Source organism: Vulpes lagopus, chromosome 1, assembly GCF_018345385.1.
Source record: "Vulpes lagopus strain Blue_001 chromosome 1, ASM1834538v1, whole genome shotgun sequence".
Taxonomy (NCBI): Eukaryota; Metazoa; Chordata; class Mammalia; order Carnivora; family Canidae; genus Vulpes; species Vulpes lagopus.
In genome coordinates, this window is record NC_054824.1 from 15847091 (window position 1) to 15867680 (window position 20590).

Here is a 20590-nt window from a genome sequence, read left to right on the forward strand (position 1 = left end):
AGCTCAATAATGGCTTCTGAGATGCTCCAGGATTTGGCAGTGTAGGCTGGAGAGGCATGTTATGGCCACTTGTTTATCTCCATATCCCCATGTGAAAACCATCCTGTTGGTCAGGCCTGATTAAACCCCAGGTATGGGCTCAGGCTGACCCCAGTATCTGGAAACAGTCTTGGGAGCCCACTAACTCAGCATTAGGCTTTCCTTACTTTTGATCAAATTCTTACCTTTAGCAAGCCATTTCATGGGCTACTATTGGGTCCCTCTGATGACTCTTCTAGATGGGCCTGGTGACATTCGATGGCACTGTCTATGATTACAGACCAGCCAGTTACTGCCACTTGGATCTTTGCTATTGTTCACCCACCCATTTTAGATTGAGAAGCACTTTGCTTAATCATGGCTAGAGATACTTTTTCTGCCTGTCATTTACCTCCCCTTAAACTGGAGCAACATCCTCTAGAAAAGCAGGCCTTTGGCCACAGACACTTTGGATTTGGAATTATATTTATGTTTGTCTTTAGAATGAGATGTATTTTAAGTCAGCATTTTCAAGTTGACAATGGAATATTAGTCCTAAAAGATTTTTGATCAAGAAAGGATGTATATTAGGAGGCAGTGAGGTAGGGATTCCTGGTCAAAAATAGGAAATAATGCTCCTCTATTTTCCTCCTGGAGTTTTCAGTGGTATGTCCTACAACAAAGAAACTATGCCTTTGTGTAAGCCAGTGTTTTCCAACTTTACCTGACTACTACTACTACTAATCTTTTAATATATGATATACTGTAGAAAATGCTACTTGAGCATTACTTTTCTTAAGCATTAAGATAAATAGGCTATTTTATTGGTTTATTTATTTTTTAAAGATTTATATATTTATTAGAGAAAGAGTGCAAAACTGGGAATGCAGAGGGAAAGGTAGAGACAAACTTTAGTAGACTCCATGCTCAGCAGGGAGCCCAAAACAGGGCTCCATTCCATGACCCTAAGAGCTCCACCTGAGCCAAAACCAAGAATTGAATGCTTAACTGGCTACACCACCTAGATGCCCCCCAAATTGGCTATTTTTAAATTAAAGTATGTAGTTATCAGTAAAATATGGTTGCTATTGATATTTGGTTGTCAGGAAATTAAGTTTTAAGGACTTGACATTGAAGTTCAGAACTACTACTAACATTGCTGATCCCATTACTAGCATTGTGGCTGAAACATCCCGCACCTGTCATAGAAATACTGTTCTCATTTCACAGCAGGTCCAGGGTTCACCAGAACAGTAACACACAGATCTTTGTTGACACTTTAATACCGTGTTTATTACAGTTTCTCTTTTGTCAGTTGACCAAAAGGGAGGAAGATTCCTTTAATGTTATTTTTGACTATCAAAATAATAGCAATCAGAATTATGGGTTTTGGAACGTTTTAAAATTACTTCTTTATAAAGAATTGGCTGCACTAATTTTCAAAGCTACAGGTTTGTATTGTTTGGGTACAGTCAAGTAGTTACATTCCCCTTAAATCTGTTACTCATGGTCTTTTGCCTGATTCTCCCATACACAGTTCCTGGAGACCAAAACCTTAGAAATCATCACAACGACATCAAAGCCATCAGGCCTTAGTTCTGACTCAAAATCTAGCCCCAAATCTGTCCAGCAATTTCACTGCTGCAAGCTTAATCCAAGCCTTTGCCTCTCTACACTAAGCTCATGCAGGCCTCTTCTCTGGGTTTTTTCGATTCTTACCCACCATCGACCATCCAAACCATCGACCATTAAACCATATGTTTTAATGTAAATCATATTTGTCTCAAATCCTCTATTGTTTTCATGACCTGATCACCTGGCCCCGGCATAACTCTCTACCCTCACCACTTCTCTCCTTACTCCCCTTGGGTCTCCTCACTCCCCTTGGGCCGTACTCAGTCCTATTTCTTTTCCTTGAATGCACCAGGTTATTTTCATACCACTTATCACTCTCTGAATTCATTTTGCCCATTTGTGTACATCTTTCCCCAAAATGTGTACAAAGTCTTTGTGTTTTGGCTCACTGTTGTTCCTAGCCCCTGGAGTGGTGCTGGCACATCGTGGTTGAAAATATGAATAAAAAATGAACAAAAGGAAATAACAATTGGACATGTTAGCTGTTTTGTTTCCTTTTGACTTCTGGTGATAATTTTGATTCCTGATTATAAAACAATCAAATGAAACTCTTAAACCTGTTTTGGGATGCCTGGGTGGCTCAGTGGTTGAGCATCTGCCTTCGTCTCAGGACGTGATCCCAGAGTCCCAGAATCGAGTCCCACATCGGGCTCCCTGCATGGAGCCTGCTTCTCTCTCTGCCTCTCTCTCTCTCTCTCTGAGTCTCTCATGAATAAATAAATAAAATCTTTTTTTAAAAAAAGAAAGAAACCTGTTTAAAGAAGCATTACTAAAGCATATAAAGCCCGTGAACTAAAAGGTTTAATCCTTATTTAGTAGAGGATTATCCTGTGATTGTGAAGGAAATTAGCGGACACCTGCAATAACTGACACCAACCTATCATAATCTAAATTATTTTTGTGTTGCATATTCAGTCCCCAGATGCCTCATTTAACCCCAAACTAGTATCATTATTAGTACTGTCAGCATATTTACATACTACTTTAGAGCCTGGTGAAGGGCACACCCTCATCAGGGAGATCTTCTATACCTACCAAAGCTGATGGATTATATATATAAAATAGAAGAAATGAGGCCCTGTCATCGAGGAGCAGCAGCAAGGTGAAAATGTAAGGCATACAAGAACAACACAAAATCCTCAAATCCTTTATGAGGGACTGAGGATTTCATACTACTTTGGGATGTAATTCATAAAGTCCTCTGTCTGGAGCTGTGGTAAATGGATTTTTAAGTAAGTGATTATTCTTGCTGTTTTATGAAACAGTGGCAGATCTGTGAGATGAGTGGGCAGATGTGTATTAACAAGAATATGGGTCTGTTTACATGGAAGCAAACAACAGGAGATGATTAAGGATGCTTCAATTTAAAAAAAAAAAAGAATGTTTTAACTTGCTCTACACAGTTTGTATTTCTGAGCATAATATGTAAGAGACTGGAATGATTTGATTTCCAGATTGAAGACTATGATGTGATAGCCAGCATGATAGGAGCCAAGTGTAAAAAACTCCGAACTCTGGATCTGTGGAGATGTAAGAATATTACTGAGAACGGGATAGCAGAACTGGCTTCTGGGTGTCCGCTTCTGGAGGAACTCGACCTTGGCTGGTGCCCCACTCTGCAGAGCAGCACTGGATGTTTCGCCAAACTGGCACGCCAGCTCCCAAACTTGCAAAAACTCTTTCTTACAGCTAACAGGTCTGTGTGTGACACAGACATTGAAGAACTAGCGTGTAATTGTACCAGATTACGGCAACTGGACATACTAGGTAAGCATACAGTATATAAATTTATTTTAAAGCCTTGATGTAAAAGCTAATCTCAGACGTTTTGCAAGGAAAAGACCACTTCTTGGATACAAGAAAATTTCATCCTGGTGAGACTGCTTGGTTTGAGGAAGTGCAAGATAGGCCAATTGATACGGAGAGTAATTATATCTGTACTTAAGTAAAAGGGTAAGGATAATAACAGAATTTTGCAGTTGAACTAACAAGAAAGCTCTAAATAAACATTAATTCTTGGTCTGCTAAGAAGAGTGAGAATTTATATGAGCTGTGTTCTGCATTTTTATGAAAGAAGAAATTAATCCATTTGTATAATGAATTTTATATATATGCATAAATAGATACATTTATGTATATACAAATACAAATGTACATAAAGCTTCTTGATGTTAAACTTGTGATTAAGGAAAATTGCCAAATCTTCATTCCTGATAATTCTAGATTTTAGGAATAATTCTATACCAAGGCAGATCTATTGAGAAGCCTTCCCAGTTTGAGATTTCTTGTGTCCCTATTGCAGCCCATCAGCTGGGAGCCCAGTGAGGTTATGTTACTTCCTACTTTAGCCAGGAGTGCTGGCAACACCATGGCTCAATCGTGCATACAGTTGGTACTTTGTGAACTCACATATCACTTGCACTGTGTTCTCTGGTCATCTCTGAGTATTCACAGGTTAGCCCATGAAGTGCTAATTATATCCTTTCCTGTTTATTAAACATTCAACAACAGGAAAACCTGAAGATTTTCAGCATCTGAATTTGTGGTTTCCTTGAAAATGCATGGTCCAGGTTTATAATACATTTGTAGGTGTTGCTTATATGGTTGCATGTTTCTTGTTCAAGCTACTTGTAGGCAGAAATTCTTGCCTAAAAATTTAGGGGAGGAATTCTTGCCTGTTACATATACACTTTGGGCTAGATAGATACCTCATCTGTGTTATATTTTCTTTGTTCTTTATAGCTCAGGGAATTGGATATCATCTTTTTTTTCTTTTTTTTTTCATTGAAGGGGGACTGAGCTCAGCAATTAGTATATGGCAGAGCGGGGTTGTTCAAATGCCAGATTTGGGGCCCCAGCTGGTACTGTCTTTTCATACCACCACAACTGCTTTTCTTATTTCTTTTCCCTCCTACCCACATTCCACCTTGAATTAGTCTAGACCTTTCATAAGGGGAATATTCTGGGAAGTTCAAGAAAATGAGAGAGAATGAGGAAAGGGGACTGAGGCCTTTATTTTTTGTTTTTAAGATTTTATTTATTTATTCATGAGAGACACAGAGAGAGAGGCAGAGACACAGGCAGAGAGAGAAGCAGACCCCATGCAGGGAGTCTGACATGGGACTCGATCCTGGGTCTCCAGGATCAAGCCCTGGGCTGAAGGCGGCGCTAAACCGCTGAGCCGCCCAGGCTGCCCCGGGACTGAGGCCTTTAAAACTAGATCACTAATTGCATTAGGCTTCACTTCAGAGGATTGGTGGTATTGTTGGTTAGTCTCAGTTTTACAGTACTCACACTCAGTAGAGATGAAGAGTAGCCAGCCTCTGAAAGAGATGCTACAGAACCACAAAGGTAGTTGGTAACACTGATCCTACAAGGAAAGCACAATTGTGGTGAACAGGGGGACTGGTTGTCAGGCGGCCTAACTTTAGCCAACAAACGTATAAATTACTTGGCAGAGACATAAAAGAAAAATAAGTAAGAAGTATAATGGCTTCTTCTTGAAAACATTTGTAACTTTCCTAAACATAAGAGCAAGGAAATATGGAAGGTTCCAGTCCAAGATGGCAACATAGGAAGACCCTGAACTTCCCTCCAGGGAACACAGCCGTTTCTACCTATTTATAGAACCATTCCTCCTGAAGAAGAACTGGGGGCTGACTGAACAGCTTCTGCAGGACCAAAGATAGAACAGCAAAAAAAAAAAAAAAAGAAAAAAAAAGAAAAAACTGAAACACAGTAACAAAAGGAACCCCGCCCCTGACAATGCCAGCTGCAGTGGGGAGCAGTCTATCCTTGGGCACAGATAAAAGGCCTCTAAATAGCATATAAATGAAACAGCCCTGAAACTCCCAAACTGCATTGGAGCTGCGTGCTTACTCTCTGGGTCAGAGGAACTAGATTCCCACCCCGCCTCCAAAGCCTTGACCCCAGCAGGATCTGGACCAGTGGTTGCAGCTGTCACAGTAACCAGGTACCGCAGTGAGACCAGGGTCCACAGGCCACACCCGCCTTAGGGGTGGTGGTGCTGGAGCATAGAAAGTAAGCTGTGGGGGAGTTTTTGTCTGGTTTTGTTCTTGGTTTAAAGAGTCAGCCCTAGAACTGCACCCAATATTTTGGGGCGGGGGCTGCTAGAATGCTCTCAGTGGGCAGAGCTGACGGACATAGTCTACACACCCTCTCCCCCTTAAAAACATAGACCAGTACACGATCTGGGCCCCCTAAATGGCCTGGTGCCTCAGTGAGCCCTGGGCCCTTAGCCCACACCAGCCCACCTGTCCTACTAAGGCGATCACAAAGTGGTGCACACCAAGGACACCCCTGGTCAGTGCTCACTACAGCCCCGGCCTTCACACCAACATGACACAGGGGCACAGCACCCCAAAACACTCCAGGCCTATACCGCTTTGGCTTCAGATGGCTTGCTAGGGTACCCACAGTACAGAGTGGTTCAGACCATCTTGGCTGGCATCTGCTTCACACCCAGCCACTCTGCCAGGGTACCTCCTATATGGAGCACCCCAAATACCATAGGCCCATGGCTGCATTGATTTCAATCCAGGACACACCCTGTGTGGAGCACCTGGAACACTTCCACCTTTGCCGGGCTCAGCTGTGGCCACGCAACCAGGGCACTTGCTCCATGGGATACTATGGGACAACCCGACTTACACCCAATTCAGTTTCAGCTGTTCTGCCAGGACATATTTTGTGTGGAGACCCCAAGGACTGCATTTTAGTTTTAGTTGTCCTGCCAAGATGCCCTCTGTATAGAATGCCCCAGAACCTCTCAGCTCATACCCATCTCAACTACAGTCACCATTCAGGGCACCCTCCATGTGGAGAATCCAGGAACACTCTCAGTTTATATCCATTTCTGCTTCAGCTGTCCTCTGTGTGTAGAGCCCTGTGTGCCCCTGGCTTGTGCCCACTTTAGTTTCAGCTATCCTGCTAGGGCCCCTCTGTGTAGAGAGCTCAGGACCTCCTGGCCTGCATACATCAGTTCCAGCCACTCAGCCAGGACAGCCCCTGTGCAGAGCACCCTGGGACACCCATTTCAGCATTAGCTATCTTGCTAGAGTGCTATCAGTGCATAGAACCCTGGGACACCCTGGCCTACATCTATTTTGGTTTTTGCTGTCCTGACAGGGCACTTACTATGTGGAAAATACCCCACCTCCCAGCCCCAGTCCATGCCAGCCACAACCCCAGCCAGCCAGCAAAGTCATCAAGCACACAGTTTACATAGGGAATGACCAAACACAAGACCATTCCTTCAAATTTAGAAGTAGCTGTTCAGCCTAATCCATAGAAACAAACACAGAAAGCAAAATGGGGAGACAGAGGAATATGCTCCAAAAGAAAGAAAAAAAAAAAAACTCAGGAAAAGGACTAAATGAAACAGGAATAAACAGCATGCCTAAGAAAAATTTAAAGTAATGATCATAAAAATACCAGGCTAGAGAGAAGAGTGAAAGAACCCAGTTAGAACTTCAATAAAGAGATGCAAAATATAAACAAGAACCAATCAGAGTTGAAGAATACAATAAAGTACAAAACACACTAGAGGGAATCAACAGATTTCAGATGCAGAAGAATGTACCAGAGATCTGGAAGACAAGGTAATGAAAATCACCCAAGATGAAGATTAAAAAGAGAAAAGAATTTTTTTAAAATGAAGATAGATTAAGAGATCTCTTGGACAACATCAAGCAAACAAACATTTGCTTAATAGGGGTTCCAAAATAAGAGAGAGAAAGGAGTAAAAAACTTATTTGAAGAAAGAATAACTGAAGACTTCCCTCTTCTAGGGAAGGAAATAGACATACACATCCAAGAGAGTTCCAAGTAAGATGAACCCAAGGAGGTCCATGCTACAACACATTATAATTAAAATGTCAAAGGTTAACAATAAAGAGGGAATCTTAAAAGCAAGAGAGAGATAAAAAGTTGTCTACAAGGGAAAACCTATAAGAATATCAGCAGAAACTTTGCAGGCCAGAAAGGAATGACATGATATCGTCAAAGTGTTGCAAGGAAAACACCTATAATGAAGAATGCTCAGCAAGGCTGTCATTCAGATTTGAGGGAGAGATAGTTTCCCAAACAAAAAACAAAGGAGTTTATCACCACTAAGCCAGACTACAAGAAATGTTAAAGGGACTTCTTTGGGTGGAAAAGAAATGACCATAATTAGACATAAGAAAATTATTAATTAAAAGATACAAAATAGGACAACATATTCATAAAATGGGGGAAAAGAAAAAAAATGTTCTGTTTTGTTTTTACAATCTGTATGAACTTAAAGATCATGAAATTAATATAAACTGCTATATACTTAAGATGCTATATATGAGAATCATCATGGTAACCACAAACCCAAACCTATAATAGATACACAAAAAATAAAGAGAAAGAAAGCCAAACACAACACTGTAGAAACTCATCAACATAAGAAAAGAGAGCAAAAGAAGAAAGGAACAGAGGAGAACTACAAAAACAATCAGAAAACAAATAATAAAATGGCAATAAGTACATGCCTATCAATAATTACTTTAAATGTAAATGGCCAAAATGCTCCAATCAAAAGCCATAGGGTGGCAGATGGATAAAAAACAATACTCATCTTTATGGTTACAAGAGACTCCCCCTCAGAACTAAAGAATAGATATACTGAAAGTGATGGGATGGAGAAACATTCACTATGCAAATGGAAGTGAAAGAAAAGGAGAGGGTAGCAATACTTATATCAGACAAAACGAACTTTGAAACAAAGACTGTAATGAGACAAAGAAGGGCATTATATAATGATAAAGGGATCAGTCCAACAAGAGGATGTAACATTTGTAGATATCTACACACCCAACACTGGAGCACCTAAATACATAGAGCAAATATTAATGGACATAAGAGACAAATTGATGTAATACAGTGTTAATAATTCCACTTATATCAGTAGATAGATCATTCAGGCAGAAAATCAACAAGGAAATAATGTGTTTGAATGACGCATTGGACTAGATGGACATAACAGATATATAGAGAACATTCCATCTGAAAATAGAATACATCTTCTTTTTCATTGCACATGGAACATTCTCCAGAATAGATCATATATTAGGCCACAAAATAAGCCTCAATATATTTGAGAAGATTGAAATCATATGATGCATTTTTTTCCCAATCACAATGGTATGAAACTAGAAATAAATCACAAGAAAAAAAAACTTAGAAATAAATCACAAGAAAAAAACTAGAAAAAGATGCAAACACCTGAAGACTAAACAGCATGATACTAAACAACCAATGAATGGGTCAATGAAGCAATCAAAAGAAATTTTTTAAAAATGGAGATGAATGAAAACAAAAACATAAATCTTTGGGACATGGCAAAAGCAGTTCTCAGGGAAATATATAGTGATACAGGCCTACCTCAAGAAACAAGAGAAATCTCAAATAATCTAACCTTACACGTAAAGGAACTAGAGAAAGAAGAACAAACAAAACCCAAAGTGAGTAGAAGAGATAAAAGAAAGATCAGAGCAGAAATAAATGATATAGAGACTTAAAAAAAAAGTAAATAAAATCAAGAGCTGACTCAAAAGATAAATCAATGAATGCAAAGCCAAGACTCTTCAAAAATAGAAAGGACTCAAATAAAATCAGAAATAAGAGAGGACCAGTAACAACTGACACCACAGATATAAACTGAGAATTAGAGTATGTGAAAGCTTATAACAAACTGGACAACCTAGAAGAAATGATTAATTCCTAGAAACACAGTCTTCCAAAACTGAACCAGGACAAAATAGAAAATCTGGACACACCAATCACAGATAACAAAATTGAATTGATAATTAAAAAACTACCAAGAAAAAGAAAGTCCAGGATCAGATGGATTTATAGGTGAATACTACCAAACATTTAAAGAGTTAATATCTATTTTTCTTGATCTGTTCCAAAAAATAGAAGTAGGAAAGTTTCCAAATATATTCTATGAGGCTAGCACTACCTAATACCAAAATCAGACAAAGAGAACATGAAAAAAGAAAACTATGGGCCTATGTCCCTGATGAACATAGATGCAAAAATTCTTAACAGAATATTAACAAACCACATACAACAGTACGTTAAAAAGATCATTCACCATGACTAGGTGGGATTTATTCCAGGGATGTAAGGATGGTTCAATATTTGCAAATCAATCAATGTTATGCACCACATCAACAAAACAAAGGATAAACATCAAAATTATCACAATTAGAGGCAGAACAAGCATTTAACAAAATTTAACATCCATTCATGATAAAAACTCTCAACAAAGTGGAATGAACGTACCGTAACATAATAGTAATTATTAAGTGGGGAACATATCTCAGTGTAATAAAGGCCAATATGAAAATCCACAGCTAACACCATATTCAATAGTGAAAAACTGAGATACTTTACTCTCATATCAGAAATAAGACAAGGATGTCTTGGATGTCAAGGATGTGTCTCACCACGTTTAACATAATACTGCAAGTCCTAGGCACAGCAATCAGATAAGAAAAAGAAGAAGTTGAACCCTCGCTATTTGCATATTTTATATAGAAAGTCCTAAAGATTCCACCAAAAAACTAGTAGAAGTAATACATGAATTCAGTAGAGCTGCTGGATATAAAATTAGTACCTAGAAATGAGCAGTATTTCTATGCACCAATAATGAAGTAGCAGAAAGAAAAATTAAGGAACATCATCATTGACAGTTGCACCAAAAAGAATCATACCCCTAGGAATAAAGTTAACAAAAAAGGTGAAAGAACTGTACTTTACTTAAAAACTATAAAACACTGATGAAAGAAATTAAAGATGACACAAATAAATGGAAAGATATTCCATGCTCATGAATTGGAAGAATTAGTTTTATTAAAATGTCCATATTTCCCAAATCAATCTGCAGATTCAGTGCAATCCCTTTCAAAATACAAACAGCATTTTTCACAAAACTGGAACAAATAATATTAAAATTTGTATAGAACCACAATAAACCTCAAATAGCTAAAGCAACCTTGAAAAAGAACAAAGCTGGAGGTAACACAATTCCAGATTTCAAGATATACTACAAAGCTGTAGTAATCAAAACAGTGCATTACTGGCACAAAAATAGAGACATAGATCAATGGAACAGAATAGAGAGCCCAGAAATAAACCGATGATTCCATAGTCAATTAATTTACAACAAAAGAGGCAAGATTATACAATGGGGAAAAGATAACCTCTCAATAAACGATGCTGGGAAAACTGGACAGCTACATGTAAAAGAATAAAACGTTTTAATACCCTACACAAAAATAAGCCCAAATGGATTAAAGACCTAAATGTAAAAACCTGCAATGACATAAATCCTAGAAGAGACCATAGGCAGTAATTTCTCTAACATCAGCTGTAGCAAGACTTTTCTAGATACATCTCCTAAGGTGAAGGAAACAAAAGCAAAAAAAAAACTATTGGGACTATATCAAAATAAAAAGCTTTTGCACAGCAAAATAAGCCATCAATAAAGCAAAAAGACAACCTACTGAATGGGAGGAGATACTTATAAATATCCTGTAAGGGTTAGTACCCAAAGTATAGTAAAGAACAATACCAAAAAAGCAATACAGTTAAAAAATGGGTAGAGAGTTTGAATAGACATTTTTCCAAGGAAGACATACAGATGGCCAACAGACACATGAAAAGTCTTCAACATCACTAACCATCAGGGAAATGTAAATCAAAACCACAATGAGATACTACCTTACACTTATTAGAATGGCTAAAATCAAAACCACCAGAAATAAATATTGGCAAGGATGTGGAAATAAAGGAACCCTCACGCATGCACTGTCACTGGGAATGTGAATTGGTACCGCCACTGTGGAAAACAGTATGGAAGTGCCTGAAAAAATTAAAAATAGAATTACCATATGTTCCAGTAATTCCACTATTGGGTGTTTACTCAAAGAAAACCAAACTACAAATTTGAAAAGATATATGCACCCCTATGTTTATTGTCGCATTATTTATAGCAACCAAGATACAGGAGCAATCTATCAACAAAAAAAAATGAATGAAGAAAATACTGTATAGAGATAGACAATGGAAAGTTACACAGCCATAAAAAGGGATGAGATTGTGCCATTTATGATAACATGGAGGGCATTTTGCTAAGTGGTGACATGTCACACTGAGAAAGATAAATAACATTATTTCACTCCTAAGTGGAATCTTAACAAAAACAAAACATGAATAAACAAAAAGCAAAATCAGACCTCTAGAGAACAAACTGATGGTTGCCAGAAGAAAGGGCGCTGGAGGGATGGGCAAAATGGGTGAAAGGGAGTGGGAGGTATAGGTTTCCAGGTACGGAATGAGTAAGTCATGGGAATAAAAGGCACAGTATAGGGAATGTAGTCAATGATACTGCAGCATTGCGTGGTAACAGGGGGTAGCCACACTTGGGGTGAATGGAGCATAATGTGTAAACTTGTTGAATCACTACCTTGTATACCTGAAACTAATATAACATTGTGTGTCAACTCTACTCAGAAAAGAAGAGCAAGGAAGTGTCATTATTATGCCAAAACAAATTTTAGATGGGAGAGGGCCGTCATGCAAATATATTAGAACATCTTAATTCAAATGTGATGGAGTCCCGCATCAGGCTCACTGCAGGGAGCCTGCTTCTCCCTCTGCCTATGTCTCTGCCTCTCTCTGTCTCTCATGAATAAATAAATAAAATCTTTAAAAACAAAACAAAAAACCAAAGCCGAGTTAGATACAGTCCCTACCTTCAGAGAGTTTTTAACGTGGCAAAAAACAAACAAACAAAAAACAAAAAACGGGAAAACAATATATAAATAACTTTAATGGAAGCCAGAAGCGAGTCCATTTGGGGGCTCAAAGAAAAGAGAGTATCTATAATTAGAGAAATAAGAAGTTTAATTAAAAAGGTTAATAGGTATTTGAAAGGCATCATTGAAAAGTGAATAGGAACTAGGGGGAGGGGAGCATTTTAAGCAGAATGAATAGTATGAAACAAAAGCATAGGAATCAAAAATACAGAGTATCTTCAGAGAATAGGCAATCTAATTTGACTTAGAATGTTAGTATAATGGAGGCTTTCACAGAGAGTTTTGAACACCAGAATGAGGAATCTGCACAAAATTAAACAAGGACGAGCTATTATCAGGTTTCAATTCCGGGCATAAGTGATATATTTAGAGCTGTGTTTTAAAGATATTAATCTAGAAACAAGTGGTAAGTGAATTGGAGAGGGAGGAGATCAAAATGAGGGAGATTAGCTGCAGTCATCCATCTGATAAGGAGCTAAGCCAGGGTGATGGCATTGGGAAATTAAACACCATCCCTTCATCCCTTCATTTATTACACACTTATTGAGCATATACTGTGTCAGGCATTGTTTCCAACACTGGAGATAGGCCCGTGAACATGAAGGAGGTGGCCCCTGCTCTGAAGGAACTGAGAACACAGTTGTGTCATAAGTGGATAAGAAAACAAAAGCACACAGTGCTGTGGAAGAGAAGACAGGGTGCCCTTGTCTAGTTAAATTTTCATCACCCAACTTCCTTCCCTGACATTCTCTTAGGCTTTTAGGATCTCCTAGTTAATCAGGAAACTCAGATTGTAGGACGCCTGGGTGGCTCAGTGGTTAAGCCTCTGCCTTTGGCTCAGGGCCTGATGCCTGCGGAGAGCCTGCTTCTCCCTCTGCCTGTGTCTCTGCCTCTCTGTGTGTGTGTCTCTCGTGAATAAATAAATAAAATCTTAAAAAAAAAAAAAAAAAAGGAAAGGAAACTCAGATTCTAATGACCAAGTCTGGCAAACAGAAGATAGCTACAGCCGTGGGTGAAGAACACCACATAGCCAAGTGTCTTAGTTGAGGTCCTCTGCGCTTCTATAACAAAACCCACTCAGGCTAACTTATACATAAGGGAAAGAAAATTACTATGGAGATAGAGGTGTCTCTCTGAGATCCACAGGCAGAAGCTAGCTATGGTCAGACCTCAGGACAGACTAGAAAGCCATCAAAAGGCAAGGAAGCTGTTTTCTCTTTTGTTCTTTCTTTTCCTGTCCTTCATGCTCAGACACCTACACCCCACCCCCTCTCTCCCTGTACACTCACAGATGCTCTTAGGTCTGCTTCTCCCTTTGGCTTTGCCTTCTTCTTTTCTTGTCATGCTGGCCATCTCTGTCTTTCTAGGTACAGGTGGCTAAATATGACAGCCCCAACCAGATTCTCGCGTCTTCAGTTCAAGAGATCTATGGACAGTGAAGGCTTTACTGAATTCCCATTCTAAATTCCCAGGAGGATCCGGGGGGCCAGCCACAGTCGAGATGGCAGTATAGTTGCCACTGCTGGAGCCCATGGCAGAGAGGGGGAGTAGAAGGGATTTCTCAGGGAAAAGGCAAAGGTTAACACTACCAACACTTCGGTCCCCGTCACAGTAGATGTGCATGTATATGTGATATGATTGTGATATTTTTTCTCTCTAGAAAACCTATAGTTAAAGTAAGGTTTGTTTTATAACAGATGATACCTTAAAAGCCTACTGATAGGTGATATTTGAATACCTGCTATATAGCAGGTGCTTTTCATAATGTATATAATTTAGCTTCTATCTGAATGTCCCGTAGTCTCATCAGATTTAACATGGGCTACACAGTACTCATCATCCGTCATTTGACTTCCAGTAATGCCATTTTATACCTACCACTTACTGTAAAACTCACCAAACTGTATTGTAGTTATTTGTTTCCAACTTTGGTCAATGAGCTCCTTAGGGCAGACACGTGTCTTACTCATCTTTGCATCTCCAGGGCCTCACACAGAAGTTTCTGCAGGGGTGGTTGCGTAGTAATTGCACTGCATGGAATATGAGGTGGAATCACTGTAAGCCCTTCTGTCTGATTTGACCTATGGGTTGAGGAAAAGTTGGGTGACAGAAATAGGAAGGTGTGGAGGAGCTGATTGGAAAGGGTAGGAGGTAGGAATGAAGATAGTGGGTAGAGTATGGACAAAATCCAGGTCCTAGATACCAAATTGGCTAGTCTCCTAGTCTTCAGTTTGTATTTTTTTACAAGACTGTTTCAGTATGTCTTTTGTTTAAAGAAATGCTTTTAATTTTTAAAAGGCAATTTATTTTAAGTGCATTTTAAGCAATAAATAACAAAGGGGTTTTTATCAGGACATCATATAAATATTATATTGATGGTATTTTATTTTGTTTTGACAGGAACAAGAATGGTAAGTCCAGCATCCTTAAGAAAACTTCTGGAATCTTGTAAAGATCTTTCCTTGCTTGATGTGTCCTTCTGTTCACAGATTGATAATAAAGCTGTGATGGAACTCAATGTGAGCTTTCCAAAAGTGTTCATAAAAAAGAGCTTTACGCAGTGACTTAATATGTGTTCTATAATAAAATCAATGTGCTTTTGTAGGGTTTTATTTTAGAGTTGGTTTTGTTTAGTTTTTATGATGGTGGGAATGTCTTAATATTCCATTAAGGCATTTGTAGATTTTTGAAGAAAAAATATGAAATTGTCCATTAAATCAAGTAAAAATGTAAACAAGTGTTTTGAGAAGATATTGCAAGCACTTTTCTTGAAGAATATGTGAGTGGCTCACATTAAGTGTACCTTATGTTAATCAGTAATATTATTCTTTAGTCAGTAATTACATGTGTAATAAAAGAATAATATGGAAACCTTTTAACTTCTTTTTAAAGGAACATGTTGAGCCAGAAAGTATCATGATATTTAAAAATAAAAATAATTTTTCACACCTCCATGTAAGAATGTCTTATTAATAAGCCTTATGACCTGGCCAGTGTTCTGTTTGGGTGTATACAGAATTTCCAGAGTTAACTGGAGAAATTAATTGTGCTATGATTAATTTTTAAGCTGATAAATCAATTCTTCAACTTGAGAATTTTAGTTTTTCCATTTTTCTTCTGACATATATATTTTACTACTGGATAATACCAGTAGAAAAATATGAGCATAATCAAGAACAGAGGTAAACTACTAAAGAAAACAACTTTCTAACTGTTAAGCTGATGCCTTAAAAATTTGCCAGAGAGAAAAATTTAAGACTTCTGAAATATATGTGGATTTCATTTATTTATATATTTTTTTCCTGTGCCCCAGCACCTTAAATAATTAGAAAGCTGTTACAGCAGATAAAAAAACAAACAACATTGTTTTGTTAAATAGTGAACTGATTTAGTACTGCTGCTCTGAAAGTAAACAGAAAAAATTTTGTGGCATAAAATGACAAGGCCATTTTGAGTAGCAAACTAATATTAAGGATACAGTATACCAAAATTTCTTTTCCCACATAGGGCAATATGTTAAATTCCAACATCTGCACACTCTAGAATAATCCAGTATGGCAGCCACTAGCCATTTGTGGCTATTTTATTTAACTGCAGTTAAATGTAATTAAAAATTCCATACTTCAGTTGTGCTAGCGTTCAGGAGTCACCGGGGGCTGGTGGTTATCATATTGGACAGCATTACTGTAGAATTTCTTGGAGTCATTTTAAAAAACACACACACACACACACATTTAGCTAAAAAAAAATTAGCATGATTAATATTTGTCTCTAGGCAATTTTTGAGGGTATTCTCAACAGTATACATATGAAAGCATCCCCCCCCCAAAGTACTTAAGCTAGTGAATTTATACATATGACAAATATTAGTCATTCCGTAAATATTTATTGAATAAGAATATATTATTGAGTTAGGCCATACAATATGTCAAACTTTAAAAATGTAAAGGTTATAAATTATTACTAGTAGTAGTGCTGTGTTTATTCTTTTATAGAATATAAAGAATGTAATATCATGACATTTAAAATATTAAAATAGTAATACAGTCTCCTCCATGTAAGAGACCATCTGTATGAGGATTGCCGTCACGTGTATGGTACGCCCTATTTTCCAGTTCATGGCAGAAGCAAGGGGCAGTTGGGAAAGGGCTGGGTTGACCTACATTGTTACCTTCATGCACTTGGATTTGCTTTTCACTGACAAATGTATGTCAACATTTTAAATGTTTAATCTGGTGGAACTTTTAGGAGGAAGAGACTTATAAATTGACTACCAACTGGGTGAAATAGTACTTTTATCTTGAATTAGCAACTGGCATGGAATTAGTGCTTACTTTTGTGCCAGATGCTCTGTGTGCTTTGTGTTTACTGAGTCACTGAATCTTCACAGCTGCGCCATAAGGTAGATACCATTACTTACACCAACTTACAGGTGAGGAAACAAAGAAAGATCGAAGAACTTACTCATGTCCACATAGCTGCTAGTGGCAGAACCATTATACATGCCTCGGACATCTGGCTTCAGAGGCAGTGCTTTCACCCTATGTTTTAAGTGTCCAGGGTGACTTCTGATTCTAGAGCGCAGGTCAAGCGAACATTTTCTGTAACGGACTAAGAGGCAAAATTGAGGTTATTATATAGGTATTATAGTAATGATAGAGAAAGTGAATTTCCACAAAATTTTGAAGGACAGAATTCAAAACACAGTAATTGAGAAAATTTTTTGTGATATGGTTCCACTAACAAGTAGAATGAAATACTCTTGGGGAGGATAATATTTCACTTAGTTGGGATTCAGAGTTACTATTTCCTGTCATCAGAATTGATTGTAAAGTATTCATCTGCTAATGTTGATCTCTGGTATGATTTTACATATTTTTGTCTTTGAAAATATCTTTTCATACAGATAAGTATTGCCAAGTACATATGTTAATCCATGAGAATATTTTCACTGAGCATATTTATCGCTTGGAAGGCATTGATAGAATTCTATTAGATTCCTTCTTCTCTTGGTATTTTCCTTTTAGCATGCCATTACCTTGCAGATTAATCGCTTCCAGTTGAAGGTTGGGTGGAGCTCCTCAATTGCACAATTGAATGGATTTGAAAAATGGAGATTTCCTTCATATTTGCATCAGGGTTCAAAAAAACCCACTGCTGGACGTATGGTTTGAGCTCAGAAAAATACATGCTGCAGATTCCTGTGAGAACGGAGATATTGCTTCTTGTCTTACCTTTTGGTAGCACAGGAAATGTATAAAGCTGCTTGGTGTTACTTTGTGATTCAAATTATATTAGTTGTCATCAAAATTACTTTAGTGTAAGTTTCGCAGATGAACACGGTTTTGCTGGCTTCACCTCCAGACCTTCTGATTCAGTAGAATTTGCATTTTAATGAGCAGCCAGTGGATGCTGACTGCTGCTGGTCTGAGGGCCACCCTTTGAAAAGCACCACTCCAGAATGCTCTTTGAGTCCGGAGGAGCCCTTTCCTGAATCCCACATACAGTGGGAATAACTGTTCCCACTGTTTTGCAGTGTTTCAATTTTGGGTTGAATTCATTACAAAACATGATCAACTCTGCAAGAAAAGCTACGTTCCAAAGCCATTTGGCGTTCTGTAGTTGTGGTTGAGGGTATTTCTTCTGGTCCAGAAAAATTGCAATATCCGTTCTGAACTCAAAAACTCACGATGAAACTACCACTGTTAAGCCAACAGACTGCAGTGTGGTAGGAGAGATCCGAGTATTCAGCTTCTATAGCTGACGGGTGACAGCTGAGGATGGTTCAGTGGCATCCACTGCCTGCCGAGAGCACTAGGTCATTAACACAAGGTCAAGTCACATATATTCCACAACTACCTGCCATAAATAGTACAGTAAATAACCTTAGGTTTTCAACACTTTACGTTTTCACAAGTTCTTCTAAATTTGACCAACTAAGTCTTTTTTTGCTCCACATATATATATATATATATTTTTTTAACACATCTTAGCAGATTCTACTTCAGGGTACACCAAGGTCCTATTTTCTTAACTTCTGAGAAATGCTCTTGCCTGAAGTTGCTCCACAAGACTGTTTGTAGAATATCACTCTCCCGTCACTTGAGCCTTAGCACTGACTTATCCAGTAAACAACAATAATGGGGCAGTAGCAGTAACATCTGTTGACTCAGCAAGAGCCAGGGAAAACCACTCAGAATCATGTGCCTTGTTTTTTGTTTTTTTTTTTTTATTGACTATTGATGTTGTTCCCAGTGTTCTCAACTCTTCGAGCCACTGTCCTTGCCAAAAGCCTAATTACATAGTCTAAGCAAGTTTACTTTGGACACTTTTCTTTAGCTGATGAATCAAAAACAATTTAACTCACCATTGGTAAAAGGCTTTCCTCGCGGGGCTAATGAATGAACCATGCAGAAGCTTGCTTTGGCTGCAGCTTTTTCATTTTTTTTTTTTAAGAAAGAAATTCTGTAATGAGATACCTTGTTTCAAATTTCCTAATTTTTCTGGCCACTGTGATCATTCCATTGTATGTATAGTATTTTTCCGGAACAGCGACAGTGTCATGGCATGTTAAACACAACCTTTGCCATCTCATGTGGCAACAAAATTATCCATACTGCCTTAAACACAGGAAACTTGGAAGTCCACATTTCTTTTTTTCCTTTTCCTTTTTGTTCTGGCACAATGGGTGTCCAGTGGTAATAAGAAAACATTGTGGTATGGCAACATGTGTGGCATGCAGAATACAGAAGAGTCGTAACTGCATCCCTGCCATTTGTAACGTGCGGAGCAGCAGTGTGGACCGCCGAGAACCCGGTATGTGTGTGCTGTGGCTACTCACCGCTTCCACTGCAGGCCAAAGCAACCATAGACCTGAATGAATGAACGTGGCCACATTCCAATAAAACTCTTAGTTGCTTACGGACACTGAGAGTTTAATTTCATGTGATTTCCGTGTGTCATATAATACTCTTCTTTCTTTGATTTGATTTTATTGTTTTTACCATTAGAAAATGTAAAAACCATTTTCAAGTGGCAGTCTGAATCTGGCCGGTGGACCAAATCTGTGAACACTGTTCTGGGATATTTGCAAGTCGTTACTGAGCTCAGGTTTGCCCATTTCTAATTTTATACACTAGTCTCAAACCTGTTCTCAGCCTTTATCTTTCTCACTTTACCACTTAGATTTTAATATGAAAAACAGTATTTTATTGACTTAGGAAAAAATTTTTACCATTATAATAAGAGAATTTTGGATTTTTTCTTTTTTTCTGAAGTGTATTTGGCCAGTAAGAATTGTGTATATTGAAGGTATACAATCTGATTATTTGATACACATATACATTGTAAAGTCATTACCACATTCAAACTAAATAAGGTATCTCTCTTCAGATAGTTACCACTTTTTTTTTCTGATGGTGACAACTGAGCACATTTCAAATACACAATAAGTTTTGTCAACGACAGTCACATTGTACATAGATCTCCAGAACCTATTCATCTTTCATAACCAAAACTTTTTACCTTTTACCCAGCATCTCTCCCTATTTCCCTTCCCTTAGTTCCTGGTAACCATTGTACTTTACTTCTATGAACTTGTTATTTTTAGATTCCACATATAAATGGGATCATGCAGTATTATCTTTCTGTGTCTGGTTTGTTTGACTCAGCACAACATCCTCCAGGGGCCTCCATGTATTTGCCAATGGCAGCATTACTTTCTTTTCAAGGCTGAATACTATTGCATTACCATATGTGTGTGTTATATATGTTATAATATAATAACATATATACGTGTGGGCTGTGTATATATAATATATACACACACCCCACATTTCTTTATCCATTCATCTCTTGACAGACATTTAGGTTGTTTCCATATCTTGGCTATTGTGAATAATGTAGAAATGATTATGGGAGTACAGTTATCTCTTTGAGATCCTGATTTCATTTTCTTCAGATATATACCCAGAAGTGGGATTGCTGGATCATATGGTAGTTCTATTTTTAATTTTCTGAGAAACCTCTATACTGTTTTTCATAATGGCTGTACCAATTTACAT

At 38.0% G+C, this 20590-nt stretch overlaps 1 protein-coding gene across 3 annotated transcripts in view; it reads left to right on the top strand.

The window, feature by feature from the left end:
• FBXL4 (F-box and leucine rich repeat protein 4) overlaps positions 1 to 20246 on the top strand; it is an 83046-nt gene extending 62800 nt beyond the window's left edge. For 2 of the 3 annotated variants that reach the window (XM_041760341.1, XM_041760349.1), the window contains 2 exons: positions 3108 to 3420; positions 14928 to 15096. In XM_041760341.1, coding sequence (XP_041616275.1) covers positions 3108 to 3420; positions 14928 to 15091 — 477 coding nt within the window. In that variant the 3' untranslated portion in view covers positions 15092 to 15096. Of the gene's footprint in view, positions 1 to 3107; positions 3421 to 14927; positions 15097 to 19537 lie in introns of those variants that run through there. The other variant, XM_041760359.1, reaches the window with a different exon arrangement.
• Positions 20247 to 20590: the final 344 nt, after the last annotated feature.